The sequence below is a fragment of the Doryrhamphus excisus genome, chromosome 6 (genome assembly GCF_030265055.1).
Source record: "Doryrhamphus excisus isolate RoL2022-K1 chromosome 6, RoL_Dexc_1.0, whole genome shotgun sequence".
In the NCBI taxonomy this organism is placed as follows: domain Eukaryota; kingdom Metazoa; phylum Chordata; class Actinopteri; order Syngnathiformes; family Syngnathidae; genus Doryrhamphus; species Doryrhamphus excisus.
This window is the reverse complement of record NC_080471.1, coordinates 9,116,675-9,137,534: the sequence shown is the minus strand read 5'-3', so window position 1 is coordinate 9,137,534 and position 20,860 is coordinate 9,116,675. Positions and strand designations below refer to the sequence as shown.

The 20,860-nt window shown below is 43.1% G+C and overlaps 1 protein-coding gene across 4 annotated transcripts; it reads right to left on the bottom strand.

Moving 5' to 3' along the window:
• Positions 1 to 1,460: 1,460 nt before the first annotated feature.
• Positions 1,461 to 17,493, bottom strand: LOC131131498 (diacylglycerol kinase zeta-like). 4 transcript variants are annotated; one of them, XM_058076248.1, is made up of 27 exons: positions 13,764 to 15,134; positions 11,385 to 11,451; positions 11,214 to 11,309; positions 10,278 to 10,355; positions 10,154 to 10,210; positions 10,008 to 10,076; positions 9,857 to 9,928; positions 8,090 to 8,206; positions 7,950 to 8,021; positions 7,761 to 7,862; positions 7,599 to 7,681; positions 7,458 to 7,518; positions 5,772 to 5,885; positions 5,568 to 5,702; positions 5,423 to 5,501; positions 5,287 to 5,342; positions 4,394 to 4,456; positions 4,258 to 4,331; positions 4,074 to 4,185; positions 3,072 to 3,271; positions 2,887 to 2,987; positions 2,715 to 2,806; positions 2,592 to 2,646; positions 2,485 to 2,525; positions 2,225 to 2,414; positions 2,109 to 2,152; positions 1,498 to 2,000 (listed from the first exon to the last, which is right to left on the bottom strand). In XM_058076248.1, exons 1-27 carry the CDS (start codon positions 13,859 to 13,861, stop codon positions 1,980 to 1,982), a joined length of 2,349 nt encoding a protein of 782 aa, XP_057932231.1. In that variant the 5' UTR covers positions 13,862 to 15,134; the 3' UTR covers positions 1,498 to 1,979. The 4 variants fall into 4 exon arrangements, with proteins under 4 accessions (XP_057932227.1, XP_057932228.1, XP_057932231.1 ...); XM_058076247.1 differs by having other exon boundaries at positions 2,887 to 2,993; positions 13,764 to 15,133; XM_058076244.1 differs by having other exon boundaries at positions 1,461 to 2,000; positions 7,761 to 8,021; positions 13,764 to 15,137.
• Between the last annotated feature and the right edge of the window lie 3,367 nt (positions 17,494 to 20,860).

The following is a 20,860-nucleotide window of genomic DNA, read 5'->3' as shown; positions in this document are numbered from 1 at the left end:
CAGAACTTGGGGGGAGGGCAGAGAATGTATCTGGCTTACAGACACGGCCATATTAGGAAGTGACATCACAAAGGGGGCAGTTTTACCGCATCTTTTGAAACCGAGCGTTTTGAGCCATCCCAGACTTCTTTCAAGGCTCACTTCCAAATGTGTAAACCTCATTATCTGACATCGTTTAACACGGGAAAAATGGAAAAAAGCATAATAGGTCCCCTTTAAGGTATGTTGTGTTACAAATGAATTGAGTATTAATTCGTGTTTGTGAACAAGTGAACTGTAATGGTAATGGTAATGGTTTTATTTCATTTGAACATGCATCAGATTACAATTGAGTGCATCCCATAATCAGTTCACAGTTCCACATGTCCAAAAGGAGTAGGAAGAAGCAAAGCTTATTAAATCCTACCCCTCCATCTGGTACTTTTCCAATTAGTAACTGTTACATTGGTTCACTTCCTGCTTTCCTAATATAGTTTAAGGTTGTTTTTTTTTTAAATAATGCACCTCGTACCGAAGTACAAGGTGATATGAGCATCCAATGCCATAATGGGTACCATAGTAAGTGTCAATATAGTGATATATATAGCACATCATGACTGGTTCAAGACTCTTCATCCTTGTATTTAGCAAACATCAACTGCTTGTATTGTTTCTTGAATTGGCTCATCATTGTGCATTGTTTGAGGTCCTTACTCAATCCATTCCATAGTTTGATTCCACATACTGAAATGCTATGGCTTTTTAACGTAGTCCTAGCATAGAAGTGTTTCAAATGTACTTCTTCCCTGAGATCATATTTCTCCTCTCTTGTAGAGAAGTATTGGATGACATTTTTAGCTAATTGGTTGTTTTTAGCCTTATGCATTATTTTAGCTGTTTGAAGATGAACTATATCAGCAAGTTGAAGTATTTGTGATTTTAGAAATAAGGAGTTAGTATGTTCTCTGTAGGCGGCATTATGAATTATCCTTACTGACCTTTTTTGCAGTACATTTAGCGAGTGACAATTGCTTTTATAGTTATTAGCCCATATTTCCACACAATAAGTAAGATATGGTAGAACCAGAGAGCAATAAAGAGTGTGGAGTGATTTCTGATTGAGAACAAGTTTTGCTTTGTTCAATACTGAAATATTTCTGGCCACCTTATGTTGTATATTTGTAATATGAGGTTTCCAGCTCATATTTTCATCTATTGTGATCCCCAGAAATGTATTTTCGTTCACCCTTTCAATGTCCACACCATCTATTTGTATTTGCTGGTGCGTGTCCTTTCTGCTGTTACAAAACAGCATGATTTTAGTTTTACTTAGGTTCAAGGACAATCTATTATCACCAAACCATCTTTTTAGTGTGACCATTTCTTCTCTGACCTTTCTAATTATTTCGTCTGTACTCCCTCCAGAACAAAAAGCAGTGGTATCATCCGCAAATAATACCAGCTTTAAGTCTTTCGTTACTGTGGAGATATCATTGATGTACAAGTTGAACAGTTTTGGCCCCAGTAGTGACCCCTGGTGGAACTCTGGGGAACTGTGGTAATTCATGTGTGTGAACAAGTGAATCATGTCTTAATATAGTTTAGTAAAATGAATGCCTACTTTGTGAATTAGGTTTTATCAATTTGTGTGTGTGTGTGTGTGTTTGATTTGATGAATGACTGAATCATCATTTGTGTTTGATTACATTTCATCTTTATTGACTTGATTTGATCATTCAATGGTTAAATCATTTACAAGAAGAAGAAAACACACTTTAAAATTGTCCTTAATAACCTAATGTTTAATAGCGCTTAATAACTTAATCTTAAATACAGTATGTTTAGAAATCATATTCAATGTTAAGATATGTTTAAAATCATCAGTATTTCTTATTAAATATAATGTTTAATATTACATGTTTAAACTCTTGTTTAGTATTAAATATCGCAATTAAAATCACGTTCAACAATGTGAGCTTGAGTTCACGTGCGTGGCTTCCTCACTTCCTGCTGGCAGCCATCTTGTTTGTTTTTCATGCGGGACAGGTGGGAAGCACAAAGAAGAGAGAGAAGAGAAGGGACATTCAAGACTACAACATCCAAAAGGTTGTCCACTGACCGTCACTTACATTGTCCCGGTCTCGGGGGTGGACGCACGCCATCACGTCTACTTCTTGAAACCAGAAACAACAAGATCAGACACCATCGGGAAAGAGAATGAGGAGTTAGGGCTTAGAGCTGTTACCTTCATGATCAGTGTGATGTGAGGCGGCGCCGCTGGAAGAGCTGCAGACGAGGCCCAGCTGGTCCTGACGCTCGTCGGGGTGCACCAGGTCAGGCATAGCCGGTGGGGCCAATGTCTCCTTGGCAACGATTTCCGGGTCCAGGATGTAGAGCTCATCCTGGCAAATGTCGCTCACCAAGTTGAGGTGCTCCTGGAAGACACTTCCTGTTAGCGTTCGCACAGGGGGGGCGGGGCCGTCCACGCCACCAGCAATGTCATACCTGAGCTCTGTCGATGCGGTAGAAGCGGTCGGCAGTGGTACCTGAAAAACAAACATGGCCGTCAGTCGCTGGTGAGCAACACAAAGGCGAAGCTACAACTGGCGTACAGTCCAGGAAGCACCAGTTGATGGACAGCATGTCGGCTGCTGCGGCCGCACCGTCCTGAGGAGACAGAAGGACAACATTGACGCTTTACATTGGCGTGCAAAGCAAACGTGTCAAAGTCACACCTGGTCCAAGTTGTTGTGAAGACGCTGGATGAGGAGGCGACACATTTCCAGGTCGCTGTCCCCGGGTACGCTCACCACGCCCAGAGGCACAGCTGTACAAACAGAGTGACACCTCATTCTTTTTGAAGATCTTTGCCATTGTCAATGGCAATTGATGAATTAGCAGACTCACATGAGTCCTTCAGGAGGTCTTTGTCGTAATGAAGAGCTTGATAGGCGGCCATGTTAATCTTGTTCACTTGGACGTCGAGCCTCTCAGGGACCAGTTGCTGACTACACCTCACACACACAAACACACACATGCACACATTGACTTCCATGATGACGTAAAGATCAAGGCTAATGTTCAATGCCTACTTGTTGAGGTGTGCCATGGAGAACCTTCTCTTCGACTTCTGGACCATGTTGGCCCGATTTTTCAGGCTGATGTTGATGATGGAGGGCGCCAGCTTGCACGGCTCACCATCCACCTGCACGGGGATGACCTTGTTGGTGGTCAGGGTCACCTCCTTGCACTGCTGGAGCCTCTCACCGTGACCTCCGACCTGCAGCGTAGCCTAAACGCACACACATGATTGGACTGAAGAGTCAAATGCTATACAGCTATGCTACACTGCTATGCTACACTGCTATGCTACATGGCTAATTTCCACTACGTTCCACTTCTATGCTACAATACTCTGTGACACTGCTATTTTATGTGTCCACAGGATCGCCATTGCTATGTAACACTAAGTTACACTGTTTTGAGACATTGCTATGTAACACTAAGTTACACTGTTTTGATACATTGCTATGTAATACTTAGTTACACTGTTGATACATTGCTATGTAACACTAAGTTACACTGTTTTGATACATTGCCATGTAACACCAAGTTACACTGTTTTGATACATTGCCATGTAACACTAAGTTACACTGTTTTGATACATTACCATGTAACACCAAGTTACACTGTTTTGATACATTACCATGTAACACTAAGTTACACTGTTTTGATACATTACCATGTAACACTAAGTTACACTGTTTTGATACATTACCATGTAACACTAAGTTACACTGTTTTGATACATTACCATGTAACACCAAGTTACACTGTTTTGATACATTACCATGTAACACTAAGTTACACTGTTTTGATACATTACCATGTAACACTAAGTTACACTGTTTTGATACATTGCTATGCTACACCGCTAAGTTACATTGCTATACAACACACCTAGCTTATATACCCCTGTAGTAACTAAATTACTTTTCCCACAATGCCACACAGGCATCTAGCCTGGTCACGTAGCTCCACTAAGGGGGTAGTTTCCCCCTGCCTCCACCCCTACAACGACATCAACACTCACCAAAGAGGTCATAGTGAAACCGATGACCTCGATGCAGCCATCGTCAAGGCGCTGCGGCTCAAAGTCGTACTGTTCGCCAGGGTGACCCCAGGGTGTTGTCCCAGCGCAGTACCTGCATACCGGTTTACGACACATTAGCAACATGCTAGCAAAGAGTCACGTGATTGATAGACAGGTGAGGTACCTTGGGATGTTAAGGAAGAGGAGACACTGGAGCTTCAGCTCCTGGACTTTGGTTGTCAGGTCCACGCCATCACACTGGGGACGCGTAAGAGCAGTCAGTTGTAAACAAAGATGGCGGCCTGCTTCGTTCTACTCACCACAACTGTGATGTGCTTGGACAAATCTTTGGAATTCCCACTGAGGAAGTCTGAAAACGCTGTCTGAAACATACATAGATGTTTATATAGATCAGGGGTCTCAAACTCAATTTACTTGGGGGCCACTGGAGCTAGGGTCTGGGTGAGGTCCCCCCGCCCCCAAAAAACGCATTTATTAAAAACAGAAAAATATACAAACTTTTTCAGTGCTTTGGTTCCGATTTTCTACAAGAAAAGCTCTGATAAAACATTCCACTGTTCTCAAATATCTTAATTGTTATTTTTCTGTACAAAATAAGATGAAAAATAAATAAACAAATCAAGAATGAAGAAAATCAATCAATCAGTAATAAATAAATATAATAATAATAATAATAATAAAACGGCAAATAATAAAAACTTAAGAAACCACATATAGTTGGTGGGTAGACAAATTATTTTTTCTGATTAAAATGAACAAAGCATTATTAGAGCCCTGTAGACATGACAAAACACGACTATAGTCACATTTATACTTTTTTTATTTACAACATATTGCGCAACTGCAGGGTCTGGAGACACATGCTAACTCGCAAACTAGAGACCTAGCGACCTAAACGGTAGCCTTCAAGTTATTTCCTTAAATAGCCAAAAACTTACCACTTCCACACGGATAGGGAGGATAACTATTAACAGTTATTTAACCTTTAACATGAACATTAATCAAACGTAATAATTTTTTCTGGGTACATGATACCATACAGCATCCATATCAAACTTGCGCGGGCCGCACTAACATTAAACTTTCGTATCAAGGCGGGGGCCTCAAACTAGTGTCTGGGCCGCGTGTTTGAGACCCCTGATATAGATGGATGTATAGATAGATAGATGATGGAAAACATGAGCACTCGCACCCCAGCGTAGAATATTTTGTTTCTGAAGCGACTGTTGAACCGCTCTGGGTTGGCCTCTGAAAGAAACAGGAAATGGGAAACAACGCGTCACATGGAGGAACTCAGTCAGGGTCCTGTGGTGAAAAATTGCCATCACCTCGGGACTCGTGAAAGCCGAGTGTGACGTGAGCGTCGAAGCCCAGACTGAAGTAGTTGTTGAACACATCCATGGGGAGCTCCAAGGACAATATGTCACCGGTGTTAACATCACGGTCGTTATTGGATATGTGACCTTGACTGACCTTGTTGGCCTGATGCTCCTCGCTTTCCTCACAAAGTTTGTTGACCTCCACACGTACGTTCCAGCGGTCCAGCTGCACGACGTTACCGTCCTCCACGTGCGACAGGATTTTGGTGAGAGGCTCATCTGTGTAACCCTGCGAGGGCGAGCACGTGCTTCAACATCATCGCCGTGACGACCGCGCCGGGAGGTCAAGACAACTTACCCCTCCCCAATTGAGCGTCCTCGCCAAGTCATTTCCTGTTCCCAGAGGAAGGACAGCCACAGGTGGCTGGGGGTGGAGCTTCAGCTGATCTAACACGGACAAAATCCATCCCACCTGCACACACACACACACACATATGGAATCTATCTTTGCAGTACTCTCCACTAGGGGTGTACTTCATTCATTCATTTTCTACTGCATATCCTCGCGGGGTGGTGCTGGAGCCTATCCCAGCACATATAGACAAACAACCATTCACACTCACATTCATACCTATGGACAATTTGGAGTCGCCAATTAACCTAGCATGTTTTTGGAATGTGGGAGGAAACCGGAGTACCTGGAGAAAACCCACGCATGCACGGGGAGAACATGCAAACTCCACACAGAGATATCCCAGGATGGAATTGAACTTGGGTCTCCTAGCTGTGAGTCCAACCACTCGGTCACCGTGCAGGACTCGCTACTGTGAATGTTATTACAAGTAATAAGGCAGCATCTTCCTTATGACATCAATCTTGCAATACAACCTACCATGGTGATGCAATGTCTGAGCCATGGCGCTAACATCCCAGTCAACGTGTCCAGCGCTACTCTTTAGGCATCAGGGAGTGGGGTTTACCAGCTGGCACTCTTATATAAATATGTACTACAGTGTACTACAGTGTACTGCAATACTATGTTACAGCACTACTCTACAGGGCTACGTATATTACACAGATATACTGCTGTACAACTGTAATCTGTACATTGCTTTACTGCAGTGCTATGCTACTATATTTCTGTTTACACTACTATACTGCAGTACTAGGTTACAGTACTAGACTTTTGTGACATATTGCACTGATATACTAGTCCAGGGGTCAGCAACCCGCGGCTCCAGAGCCGCATGTGGCTCTCCAGCCTCTTTGTTGCGGCTCCCTTTGCAATGCTTGAATATTTTTTAGCACCCGTGTGGTGAAAATGCACGTCTTTGTTATGAGTTTACAAAAATCCAACTTTGTGTGAGACCATGAATGCATCCTGACTGAGTTCTGACTGGTGACTGAATGAGCATGAAGCGAAATGAGAAGGGAAATGAGTAATACTTTGAGTTATTAATTATTATTAATGAGTTATTTGACGATTCTAAAAAATAAATTAGAGCTCATTTAAAAACAAAAGTTTATCTCCAGTACTAGTAAGAGTACTCCAACTCGTCTTTTTTTCCCCCTCCAATGTTGTTTTAAACATACAACGTTTTGCGGCTCCAGGCTATTTTTCTTTAGTGGGCAAGTGGGTGAAATGGCTCTTTTCATAGTAAAGGTTGCCGACCCCTGTACTAGTCTGTAACACTGCTATACTGCAGTATTGTGTTACACTTCCATGCTGATATACTAGTACACTTTAGTCATATGGTACACTCCTGTGCGACAGATATATTACACTGATACACTTACAGTATATACTACAGTGCATGTTACACCGCTATGTAATATTTCGATGTTATAATACCATCCTACAATGCTGTTAAATACTTTGTTATGCTATGTTATGATACTTTACTCATCTGCAAGAGAAATTCACTGCCATGACATACTTGCCTTCTACACTGCTACACTACATCGCTATGTTACACTACACGATTACACTATTATGTTACACCGCTTTACTACACTGTTAGATTACACTTGTAACACTGCCCACCGTCCCGTCGCCGCCGCACACCAGGATCCTCAAGTTGGGAACTTTGGCAAAAAGTTCTAATCTGCAGGGGAAAGAAAAATGCTGCTTCAGGGAAAAGGTCATCATGTGACCTTTCATCATGTAGGTCATCATGTGTCTCACCCCTCCTCAGGTCCTCCTCTGGTCAGGTCAAACACCTGTCGAGGGTTCAAGTACCACATGAACGACTTGATGATTTTGGTGCCCTGGTGGCCACAGACACTGCTTTAGGATGGGGGGCACGAGTCATGTGACACATCATGTGATGCACACGTCACGTTCAACCTGATTTCCGCCGCTCTTGGGGTTGACAAACACCAGCAAGGGCTTCATGAGGTGAGAGGGGCGGGGCTTGACCAGGAAGGGTTTCCAGTAGCCATCTTGGAGCTGAGGTACAAATACAGCATCAGGTATGCGAAATGCTGACACAGCGAAGCTAAACACCAATAAGACCAGCCGACGCCACATCCTGACCTCTGCTGCCTTCTTGTTAGTCTTGTTTACTTTTAACGACGTCTTTTTCTTCTTGCTCGACTTCAGCGACGTCTGCGAAACACGCAACACGTCATTCTTCCTGTTTCTACACTCGTGTGTGTGAGGGTGTCTCCACCCACCTGAGGTCGCCTCACTCGCAGGATCCACGTGGGTGGGATGATGACGGCGGCGTGGGCGCCAAGCGAGCAGAACTCTTGGATGTGCTGCAGCATGAAACACGTCACCTTGTTGTGGTACTGAAACACACACATACACATAAACACACACACGCACACAAAACGCTGAATCAACATCACTAGGCTGCTAATGCTAGCGAACTAAATGTAGCTCTACGCCATTATCCGAGCTGTGGCAACACTTGTATTTGGTATTAGTATTTCACTTTTTAAAAAGTAAAAGAAATGCATTCCTTAAATTATCTTGAATATTTAACCTAAATTAACACATTTGTTCCTTGTGACCAAAAAATGTCCCATTGGAAACAATTGAAAACATGCAGTTTTTAATCCCCCAGTTTATTAAAAAAGGACCTATTATACTAATATTTTTGGCTCATTTCCAAATACGTAAACCTCATTATCTGAAATTTTGGCATCGTTTAACACGAGAATACAACAGTTTTTCTGTAAGGGTGCATTGCTTGCAATTGAAATGATAAGTACGTGTCATTTTTGATGATTAATAATGGTCTTTTTTTTACGTTTTTGTTTTTTTAATTAAATAAAACAGTTGAGTAATGTAAGCATACTAACCATACTGCTGAAGTATAATTAATATTTGATATGTATATGTCAGAAGCTGACATTTGAGGTAAAAAAAAATGAATTCATAATATTTTTTCATTTTTTGACGTAATGACATCCATCTGAAAACATGCTAGGTTAATTGGCGACTCCAAATTGTCCATGGGTATGAATGTGAGTGTGAATGGTTGTTTGTCTATATGTGCCCTGTGATTGGCTGGCCACCAGTCCAGGGTGTACCCCGCCTCTCTCCCCAAGACAGCTGGGATAGGCTCCAGCACCCCCCGCGACCCTCATGAGGAAAAGCGGCAGAAAATGAATGAATGAATGAATGACATCCATCTGTCCATCCACCCATCCAGTCATTTTGTTCCGCTTATCCGGGTCTGGGTCGCAGGGGAAACAGTCTCAGTGGGGAAGCCCAGACTGAATACCTCACCAGGGTTTAGAACCAGATTTGACCCGCCCCCAAACCCCCTAAAAAAGCACATTGCATTGGGCCCTTATGCTCGCCCCTGCTATATATATATATATATATATATATATATATATATATATATATATATATATATATATATATATATATATATATATATATATATATATATATATATATATGGATGTTATTTTAGTATTTACTTTTTTCAATACATAAACAGTGGAGATATGTATTAATAATGATTAAAAATAAAAATAAAAATAAAAATAAAAATAAAAATAAAAATAAAAATAAAAATAAAAATAAAAATAAAAATAAAAATAAAAATAAAAATAAAAATAAAAATAAAAATAAAAATAAAAATAAAAATAAAAATAAAAATAAAAATAAAAATAAAAATAAAAATAAAAATAAAAATAAAAATAAAAATAATTATTATGCAATCAATACACAGGATAGTATGTATATTTCAGGCTGAAGTAGGATTGACTTGTTAAAGTGGGGAAAAATATTCATATTTATTTTACAGCAGTTTTTGCAAAGCTTATTTAAAGGATCCCTTAAGAACTACGGAGGGTAAATAGAAGAAAATGGATGTTGACTAAGTGATATGACCATGACAGTAAAGCAACTTGTGTCCTGCATTTAAACGCACACATGAGTAGCGCTAGCTCGATGTGCCAGATGAGCGCGATGAGACGTACCGCCTGTTTGCACCACGAGCAGCTGATGGCGATGATCTCTTTGCTGTGAAAAGAAAACTTGGCTTGGAATCCCTGCCGGACAAAAACGAGGCTAGTGAGTTGTGAATAAAGCTATCATGCTAGCATGCTGTGTCAATGGGCGGAGGTCAACCTTCCCGCACTGGCGGCATTTTCCTGTCTGGCGCCGTCGATGAACCCAGTGGTGGCGCATGGCATTGCCCTGCAATACAATGTCAACGTGAAGGTCGAGTGTCAAATATAACTACGTTATGTCACATGTTCCTGTGGTCAGCTGACCTCTCGAGCCATGCGTGACCCCGCCTCCCTGAATGACGGCTTGCACTTGAAGTTGATCTGATGACAAAGACACCGGCGACAACATGACCCTGAGGTACTCCACTGATACCGAGACCCATCTCACCTTGTCCAGCTCCTCCATGCACGTCACGTGCACCGAGATCTTACAAGCCGCACATTTCTTCCTGGCTGCTGACTTTTGCTGTGGGACGTTGAAAATAAATTTGATCATAAATCAAATCAAATCAACTTTATTTGTATAGCACTTTTCCTGCAAAGACATGCAACACAAAGTGCTTTACAGAATTAAAACAATTACCACAATTAAAAGGAAAAACAAAGAAACAAAAGAAAGCCCCTCCCTCCCACCCTACATACTAGACACACACACACAATCACACACATACACACACACAATCACACACAGAAGGGAGACATGGCATGGCACTGAGGATCAAGGAAACGCCACCTTTGGGGCCGTCCACACTGGGAGGAGCCGCAGGCCGTGCCATCAGGGGACCAGCACCTGACAGACGGGCGGACCCCCACATTAAAGGGAGGAACCCCCAGCCGGCCGGGTCGAAGGGACCCAAGGATGGCACCCCCTCAGCAGACCTGACACAGCCCCAAGTGTGGAGGACCCCCCCTCTGAGGAAATACTGGAGTTAAAAGCTAAAGACTAAAAGCATAAAATAGGACTAAAAAGATAAAAACATAAGAAAAGTTTAAAAATATGAGTTAAAAGCCTGATTAAAAAGGTGTGTCTTTAATCTTTTTTAGAAAATATCAACAGTCTCCGCAGTCCTGAAGCTCTCCGGCAGGCTGTTCCACAGGTGGGGGCCATAGTGGCTAAATGCTGCCTCACCGTGGGTTTTTGTCCTGGGTTTTGGTATTGTTAAAAGGCCAGTGCCGGAGGACCGCAGGGTCCGCGGGGGGTTGATATGGTAAAAGCAGATCAGATAAATAAGAAGGTGCAAGGCCGTTAAGACATTTAAAAACCAGTAAGAGAATCTTCAAATCCTCATCAAGATCATAACCACAGAGGGGCGCTCGAACTCACCAAAGACTTGACCAAACAGCGTTGCTCGCCCACGTAGCAAACGTCTCCTGAAGCGCTCGCTTCGAACCACACGTGATCTCCACACTGGGCGCTCTCCTGTAACAAGTCACACGTCACATGACATGCTAACATGCTAACAACTCGCACGCCAACTGCAGTGATGTGACTCACGCTCCAGTCAGCTCCGCCGCTGGACTCCAACGCCTGCTTCTGCACGACCGACTTGGTGATGACTCTCCTGGAAGGACAGGAGGACACATGCGGTGTGGTTTTGGTTGTGGTCTGAAAAACAAGATTTGTCGCCTCAATGTGTCCTTAACAGATCGAAACGGGGACGCCAGTTTCCTCTCAGGTCCGAGAATGTTGACACTGAAACTAATGTGTTAAGTGAGCAAGCTAATTTTTAAGCTAAGAGTTTGCGGACTACATACGACAGAAGGGTGCTCCAATCCTCCAGGCACTCATCATTGATGTGGGGGCCCCCGCACATGGCCAAGTGGTTGATGTAATATATGGAAGTCTTGCGACCGGGCTTAGAAACGGTGGAAACCTTCCTTTTCCTTCTTGCAGCAAAGTGGCGTGAATAGGGGGCGGAGTCTCCAGCAAGAATCTGAGACGAGTTCCTGCGTAGGCAACGAGGGGCCCAAATCTGCGCCCGTGGTGTCTCCAAGTCGGGGGGTGAAGAAGACAAGGAGGTGATGTTCAACTCCGGTTGACTGCTGTCGTCGGTCCCGCTCTTCTGTTCCACCAACGCCGCCCCCGCCGCCGTATCGTCTTCATCCTCCTCGGCCATCTGGATGAGACCAGCCAGCAGTATGGAGGGGCCAAGCAGGGGCGTGTCAATGGTACGCAGCTTGCGGCTCACGACAAAACGGGGGTTGTGGTTGGGGGTGGTGGTGCTAGAGCGCCTGCGCCCCTTCACTGTGCCCGGGGTCTTCGCGGCGCTCTTGCCACCCAGCAGCAACCCTTGCTGGTGGACACTGGAGCGACGCCGCTGCGTCAAAGTGGAGGAGGGAAAACCGACACTGGACCTCCGACGGGCTTTGCCGGTCTGAACGACCACGCTGGGTCTTCGCTGGCGGGCGGCTTCGGGCGCCGTGTCCCCATGCGGGACTCCTGGCTTTTTCTTAAAGTGACGGCGGAAAAAAGTGTCCATGATGGACGGATGCTGCAAAGAGATGTTCCTCACCAGCTGCTGAGGTAAAATACAATCAGTCTCGCTGTGCACAAAGGACACGCTCACATGATCACATGATCACATGACCACACGTCAACATCATCATTTGCTCGCTAGTTGACTCCAATCAATACACCAATCAATCCAACTAATAAACACGTCCACATGCGGCGTCATACAACCTGAGAGGAAGTGTTCCGACCCGCAGACTCCACCGCTCTGGTCTGGGATCATCCGGACCTGAAATCACCCTTGCCCGCCCCTCCCCGCCCCGCCCCAACGCCTTTGTCAGGGGTCTCACTTCATTGCAGCCGGTGTGCACATGAAGGGGGCCGCCGTGCACTCCAACATCCCAGAATACTCCTCATTAACACTTCAAGGCCCGTGCTGCTGCATTATGGATCCAATTAATCACCCAAACTGAGGCGGATCCACATGCTCGTTAAGTAGACATTCGTTGTGTTGGTTGCCACGGTGACGAAGCAGCCGCAGTCATAGCAACCTTCTCACTGGGTCCCAATCATTCCGACTTATTACTGAATGACACGAGAAGCTTGAGAGTCAACTTGGGCATGAGAATCCTTGAGAGTCAAGTACTGAATGAGAGCTTTGAAAGACAACTACAAAAAAGTCAACTGCAGCTTCAGAGTAGGTTATGTCATGAGAACTCAGAAAATCAAGTACAACATGAGAACCTTAAGAGTCAATTAGACTATGAGAGTTGAGCAGGCCATGAGAGAGCATAGAATGACATGAGGGCCTTGGCAGTCAACGAGGGCATGAGAGCTCAGAAAGTCAACTACAGCATGAGAACCTTGAGGATCAACCTCGCGAATCGACTAAAACAAGAGAGCCTTGAGAGTCAGCCATTGCGTAATAGACATGAGAGCCTTGAGTCACCTCCAAAATGAAAACCGTGAGAGTTGACTCCAAAATGAGAGCCTGGAAAGTCAACTACCAATTGAGCCTATAAGACTCAGTTATAACATGAGAAACTTGAGAGTCAATAATGACACGAGAGTCTCGAGAGTCAATTATGACATGAGACCCTTGAGAGCTCAGAAAGGCAGCTACATTATGAGAACCTTGAGAGTCAACAACCAAATTAGAGACTCAAAATTCAATCCAATTGAAGTGGACATGAATCTCAGAAGGTCAACTACAGCATGAGTGACATATGACCCTTGAGAGTCAGCTATGGCATGAGAGTTCAGAAAGACATCTACAGCACGAGAATGTTGAGTCAACCATGAGAACTTGACATCAGATCCTTCAGAGTCAACTACAACATGAGAACCTGTAGAACCATGAGCGTCCTTAGACCCTAAAGAGTCCTTAGAGACCTTAGAGCAGGGGTCTCAAACTCAATTTACCTGGGGGCCACTGGAGCTAGGGTCTGGACAAGGCTGGGCCGCATCAGGTTTTCAAAAAAAAAAAACGCATTTACTGGGTACATGATACCATACAGCATCCATATCAAACTTGCGTGGGCTGCACTAACGTTAAACTTTCATATCAAGGCGGGGGGCCTCAAACTAGTGTCCTGCGGGCCACATTTGAGACCCCTGCCTTAGAGAGTCCACTACAAATTGAGCACAAGAGTCAAATACAACATGAGAACTACGGGTCGGGCGACATAGACCTTAGTATATATCACAATATTTGGGGGGTGTATCACAAAAGCCAAAATCTAATTTAAATTCCGTTAGTCTTGTATAAAAAGCTACAAACCTTAAGCCATATAACGAAATACACTTGTTCCGAATTGTAAAGCATATGTATGTTTTTATTGGTAATGTTACGTTGGGAGTGTCGTTCCAAGCTGCTGTTTTGTGTGTGGACACTAGAGGGCAGTCGAGTTCAGCTTGCGGGTTTGGGGCGGGCGGTTGGAAGAAAAGGGAGTAGAAGAAGAGTTCTAAGGAACTACTGCTGCTTGTTGACATGTGTAGCTAGGTCTGCCGGCAGGACAGGACAGTAAGTAAGTGCCTTACGTTGCTTTTCAAAATAAACGGCCAACTGAATACAGCCATCCTTGACTACCGTTATTCAGCTGCCGCTACAGTAATACAGTCGCTAGCTTTCTAATGGGATGTCAGCCTCATCACATATTGCTACGGCTAAATATTCAACAAACTGTAATGTCTGAGCTTGTGATGACGACGTAGTCACCCGTGCGATTCCAACTGCATATGGCGCTCTTATTTTGAAGTACAGTCACGGAAGTGTCTTCCGTGTGTGTGAAGAATATGATAACGGCTAAAACGAGCTACATTAAAAAGATAAACACATCCTAGTAAAAAAAATGCTAATCGACCCAACTTTCGCCAGTGTTTTATCGTCGTGTCAACCTGTTTAGGTCGGGAAGGGTTTGATGTTTATAACGATTTTAGAGTCTATACCAGTATGTACAAATATCGCCCAACCCCAACTAATTACAACACGAGAACCTTGAGAATGATCAATGACATGAGAAGCTTGAGAGTCAACCATTACATGAGAGATATGTGAGCCTTTAGAGTCAATTATGACACTAGTCCAGAAAGTCATCTACAACGTGTGCGTGTGTTTGTTTCAGTTTTAGCCATCTATCTATCCAGCATAACGATGCTGCCCTCTGGTGGTTGAACCAGTCATTTTTTTCTCTGTTCTATCCTTTCTTCACGCCTTTTCTTTTTTTTCTCCCTCTTCCTTGACCTCCTCCTCTAGCTCCTCCCCTTGAGAGAACATTTATAGAAAGAGGGCCAATGAGTGACAAATATAGTCCAGAAAATGGGTCTGTGTATGCATCACACACACATGAGAAAGTAACTAGTAAATACATGTGCTTGAGTAACAAGCAGCGAAGGAATGTAGTCAAACAGATAACTGTTATTTTCTTGTCAATATTTTGGTGTCCACACAAGATGCTTGCAAAGCATTCTGGGAGTGATTAATGGCAACTCTTATGTGCATTTTGAGTTGCCATTGAGATGTATGACACCCCCCCCCCCCCCCCCCCCCCCCCCATATGCAATGAAGTCCGTCAACAGCAACACTGTTCTGGGTGGATTACGGTGCTGGGGAAAGTAGTTCCAGCTAGTTGCTGGGGACAGTTAAGTAAAGAGTTTGGCTTCTGAAAACAATATGCGTTCAAAAGCATTATACAGTTGCATCACAAAAATAGAAAAATCAGACCTCACTAATCGCTCGGTGTTATTTTCTCTGTCGTCGTATCACTTTGCGCGCCCACCTGTCCATTGTTGTTTTTCACAGTGTTTACATGCGCAGATCGCGATCACTGCAACACAAGAGCTATCTTGGATTAAAAAGTGACAACAAGTTAAGACCCATAAATTTCATCGTTTTCCTGTCACTTAATTTGCAATTAGACAACTTTGGCAACAATGTGGCAACCAGAGTGGCTCGGATGAAGCAGCTTTGTGTGTGCAATGCACACTTTTGAGGAGGATTACGTTCCTACACGCCCAAGACAGAGGATGAGACGTGTTTTGAAAAGTCAGATGTAAAAACTAGCTAATTTGTGCTGCCCATTTCCACTTTTGTTGTCACTGAACTCCATCTGACAAAGTTCGGCATCTGCGTATTTTCCGGTTCATAAATGAAGGAATGTTGTCTACACTTGTTTCATAGTCAGACATGTTTACTTTCACTATCCCAGCAGTAAACAATGTGAAACCGATGAAGCAAATGTGCTTAACAATGGACATGCGAGAGCACAAAGTGATACGACGGTAGAGAAAATAACGCCAAGCAATTTGTGAGGTAAGATTTTTTTCGAGGAGGCATTTTCTGTGAAAGCATATTGTTTTGTCCTGTTCCCAGCAACTAGCTGGAACTACTTTTCTCCGCACCGTAATCTGACCAGAACTGGGCTCAGGATACGAAATGAGGATTGAGTTGACGGACTTCACCGCTTATGGGGGTGTCATGCAAGTTCATGTCAAAAAATCCAAACTATCCCTTTAAATTCTCATGAGCTATTTTTGTTATTGTCATTATATTTGTATTATACATACCTTTAGTTGTACCAGGCATTTGAATGGATCAATTAACTGAAGAAACAATGGTGGTCTAATCATTTTTTTCATGACTGTAGATGCAACTAACTAGTTAAGGATCATTCAAGTGTAAAAGAAAGTTGACTGCTATTAAATGACCATAATAATGAAAGAACTTTCTGCTCTACTCACGTTCTTCCTTGCAAAAAAGACACAAAGATGAAGGAAAAAATGCCAACCTGCAGACCGCAAATCCTCGAAAGTTAATCTTTTCCAGGCTGGACCTAAAAATGACCGATTAAAATTCCGCATGGTGCCAATCCATTAATGGAAGCTATAATTAGACAAGGCTGGGATCACTGCCACCTCAACAGACTTCAATGTGCACCTTTTTTTTATTCCTGCCGTGGGAGGGACGCTTGTCACATATCAGCGTACTATTGTGAGATTTATGTGGTCATTTTCAATATTTCTCTTGTGATGTCACACCTGTTATTCTGCACACACACACACACTCTCACAGTGATGATATTGCCATGGAAACGGTGCAGCATCAGGACCATGTGTGACTCCCTTTTAAAAGAGGGTAACGTGGTCTTTGGACCACCTTGTGCTTCTCTCTAACCGCCAAGCAACCTTTCGCTCACCTTGTCAGCATCCTCAGGCCGCTCAGACTTCGTCTGGCATCGGCGGTGGGGGCGGGACTTAGTCGCTGCTCCTCTTGCTGCTCCTGCATGATATGCTGCCCCCGAGGTCAGCCGGCGGTCATCGCTGGACAGGAAGCAGCCTCAGGTGGCGCTGTGGTGTGTGTTCGTGGATGTAGGAGGGGGAGTCCACGTTCTCAGGTGCCGCACTAACCACTCGCTTCAGCGTGCGCTCACTTTTATTTCCAACTCAGATGAAGCTCCTCCTCTTTGTGCTGGACCCCACCCATCACAGATCTCTGCGCTTTCATTGGTCCGCATTGGGACATTGAGTGGAATCTAAAAATGAGATGTGAGATTATGAGCGCATATCACCATCGCCACATTCACATGGCGGCTTCACCGGGACGCCATGCCTGGTTGACCTCAGACACTACTTCGAACTCGGTCGCTTTTCCATGTACACGCTGCTATGCTTGCTGGGTTACCGTGGCAACCATGTGACATCATGACAAACTTCAAACTACTGCAATATGATCACTGTGATTGTTCCTGACATGCTTGATGCTGGTCAAAGGTTGTGTGTGTGTGTGTGTGTGTGTGTGTTGGTGTGCAGGAAGTGATGCAGGATATCCAAGATGATGATGATGATGATGCTGATGAAGGAGTGTTAGTAGGAGGATGTAGTCAGGCCAAAGCGGTGTTACATCAACAATGTTACCAAAGCTGATGTGAGTCACTTCCACAATGTAGGCCTTTGCTGCACACACACACACACACACACACACACACACACACACACACACATCTTATTATAGCTTATCTTATTGCGTTTAATGCTGCCTGGGAGGTGACCTCAGTCATGTGATGACCCTGATGTCTTTGAAGATATAAACCTTTAAGAACGCCATCCCCAAGTCTGGCTTCTGAGCATCAAAGCGAGTGCTCAGCTTTGAAGCTCTCTGATTGGTTAATTGTGTTGAAGCTCGGAGTGGATCTGGAAGGACAAGTCACTCGCAGCTAAGCAGGTCATGTGACCGGAGGACGTGATCATATACGTCGCGGGGTTACTTCCATGGCGCCCCCGTTCGAAACATTGGAGCAATCAATGTGTTTGTAAACACAGCTGCTGTTGTTGCTAACTGTTATTGCTAACTGCTAACGGGCTGCGGCCCGGAAGCTTTCAGGTGCAATGATAAAAAAGTACACATGTAAATACTGGAACTGTATTGAACTTTATGTAAATGCATATCAATTTGTAAACATGGGCCATAATTTTTGCATGTCGTTTGTTGCGAGTAAGCGACCCCACCCACTATGTTCAACTGTGTCCCCCACTCCACAGATAGACTACTGTGGTGTATTTTTACTGTTTTTCTCTCACCTTGTATTTGTTCTCAAATGTTGATACTATGTGAACGCATGAGATAAGTTTTGATGACATTATTGCGTGCTTAGATAGATAGAGAGCGAGAGAGATTGATAGAGAGACATAGATAGAGAGATACAGAGATAGATATAGATAGAGATAGAAAGAGAGAGGGAGATAGATAGATAGATAGATAGATAGATAGAGATAGAAAGAGAGAGAGAGAAATAGACATATAGAGAGAGAGAGAGATAGAGAGAGCGAGAGATAGATAGATAGATAGATAGAGAGAGAGAGAGAGAGAGAGAGAGAGAAATAGACATATAGAGAGAGAGAGAGATAGAGAGAGCGAGAGATAGATAGATAGATAGATAGAAAGAGAGGGATAGATAGAAAGAGAGGGATAGATAGATAGATAGATAGATAGATAGATAGATAGATAGATAGATAGATAGATAGATAGATAGATAGATAGATAGATAGACAGCGAGAGAGAGAGAGAGAGAGATAGAGATATATAAAGATAGAGATAAAAAGAGAGAGCGATAGAGATATATATAGAGATAGAAAGAGAGAGAGAGATAGATAGAGATAGAGATAGATAGATAGAGCGAGAGAGAGAGAGATAGATATAGAGAGATATATAGAGATAGATAGACTTCCTTTATTGTCATTGCACAATAACAGCAGTGAAATAATGTGGAGAATAAATAGATGACATCAAATATGAACAACAATGTACAGCGTAAACAGTCATTTGTACAAATAATTTTGAATAAATAATAATAATAATAATAATGTGCTTATTTGTTGGTGCACAACCTCAAGTTAATTCATGCTAGCCTTTTACCAGCCACATCATACTGTGACATAATAATCTATGAAAAACTCCAGACTCGTACTGGTGGATGGTGGATCTGGATTTATTTTGAGCTTTTAATTTGATGTTGTTACTGTCTCACTTTTACACAATACTTAAATAAGACACATTAGATTACCCTGCTATTTTGTTTGCGGTACGTCCTTAAAAAGAGCAATCTGCTCCTGGATTGTGTTCCATCAAACCGGATAGGAGGATCAACAACAGAAAAACTTTTGTTGTGTTTTTGAGCATTTCACTATGGTGCATTCAAGTACCTTTGGGAATAAATGCTGAAGAACATTAAATAATGAGCGTTCGAAGAGTGGCCAATATTATTTTTCCAATAAAATAATAGCTTTTATTTTACATCAAATTTTATGTAGTTAAAAACATGCCTTTAAAAAAAATCAATGCTCATTTAATGCCGTGGAAAACTTGGTCTGGGACCCGTACTTTAGAGGAGCTACAGCATGACTAGCATTTTTGCAGTCATCCTTAAAAACAGCACTCTTGCCGTGTATAAGATCTTTGGCTTGTGTTTTTGCCGCAGGAAAAAGACGAAAGAAACAAACAAACTTGTTCTCTTTAGGGTTCTTCTCCACAGCTTGGATGACAGCCAATCGCAGGGCACATGTAAACGACCATTCACAAATTTGAATTTTCAATTAGCCTAACATGCATGTTTTCTGAATGTGGGAGGAAGCAGGAATACTTCGAGAAAACCCACGCATGCACAGGGAGAACATGCAAACTCCACATAAAGATTCAAAACCTCAGTCCCAGCCAACATGCTAACCACTAGGCCCCAATGTGGCTCTCCCACATATTTATTTATTTATGTATTTATTTATTTAGCCCTAATTTACATATAGGCACAGGTTGTGTGGCTTGCAAAGACATTCGACGTCACTAAAATATGTTAAAATATATTTGAAGTTACACACGACAGCAGTGGCACACACACACATTTAACATACACACGTATGAACTAAGCTCCGCCCACTACTCACCAATCATAGTTGTAGAAGTCAAAGTGCATGTACGCATGCGTGCATAAAAGGCTCTTGATGCTGTAATAAATGCAGGGTTGATAACTACTAACATTTGTGGAGGAAATATCAATCATATTTCATCTTTTAGTAAATAATAAAAAGCCACCCATCCATTCTAAATAGCATTTGTCTTCATTAGAGTTACAGGTGAGCTGGAGCCTATGCCAACTGACTTTAGGCCTGGACTGGTCACCTGTCAATCCCACGACAGATACTCTATAGCAGCGGTCTCAAACTCGTGGCCCGCGGGCCGCATTTGGCCCGCAAGACGCAAGTTTGAGGCCCTCACCTTGATACCAAAGTTTAATGTTGAAATGACAGCTTAAAGCTGTGTGCACACCGGACACAATTAACATGATTTTGCCCCGCCCATACTGTTACCCTACCCTGTTACCCCGCCCTGTTTTGCTTTGGATTAGCAATGAAGCTAAAGGCTTATGACGCTGGGTACAAATAAATGCAGGAAATGATTTAGAATAAAACGGAAAATACACGTCAAGATAAAGCATCTCATCAAACATGTTGTTAAAGTTACGATGCTGCTC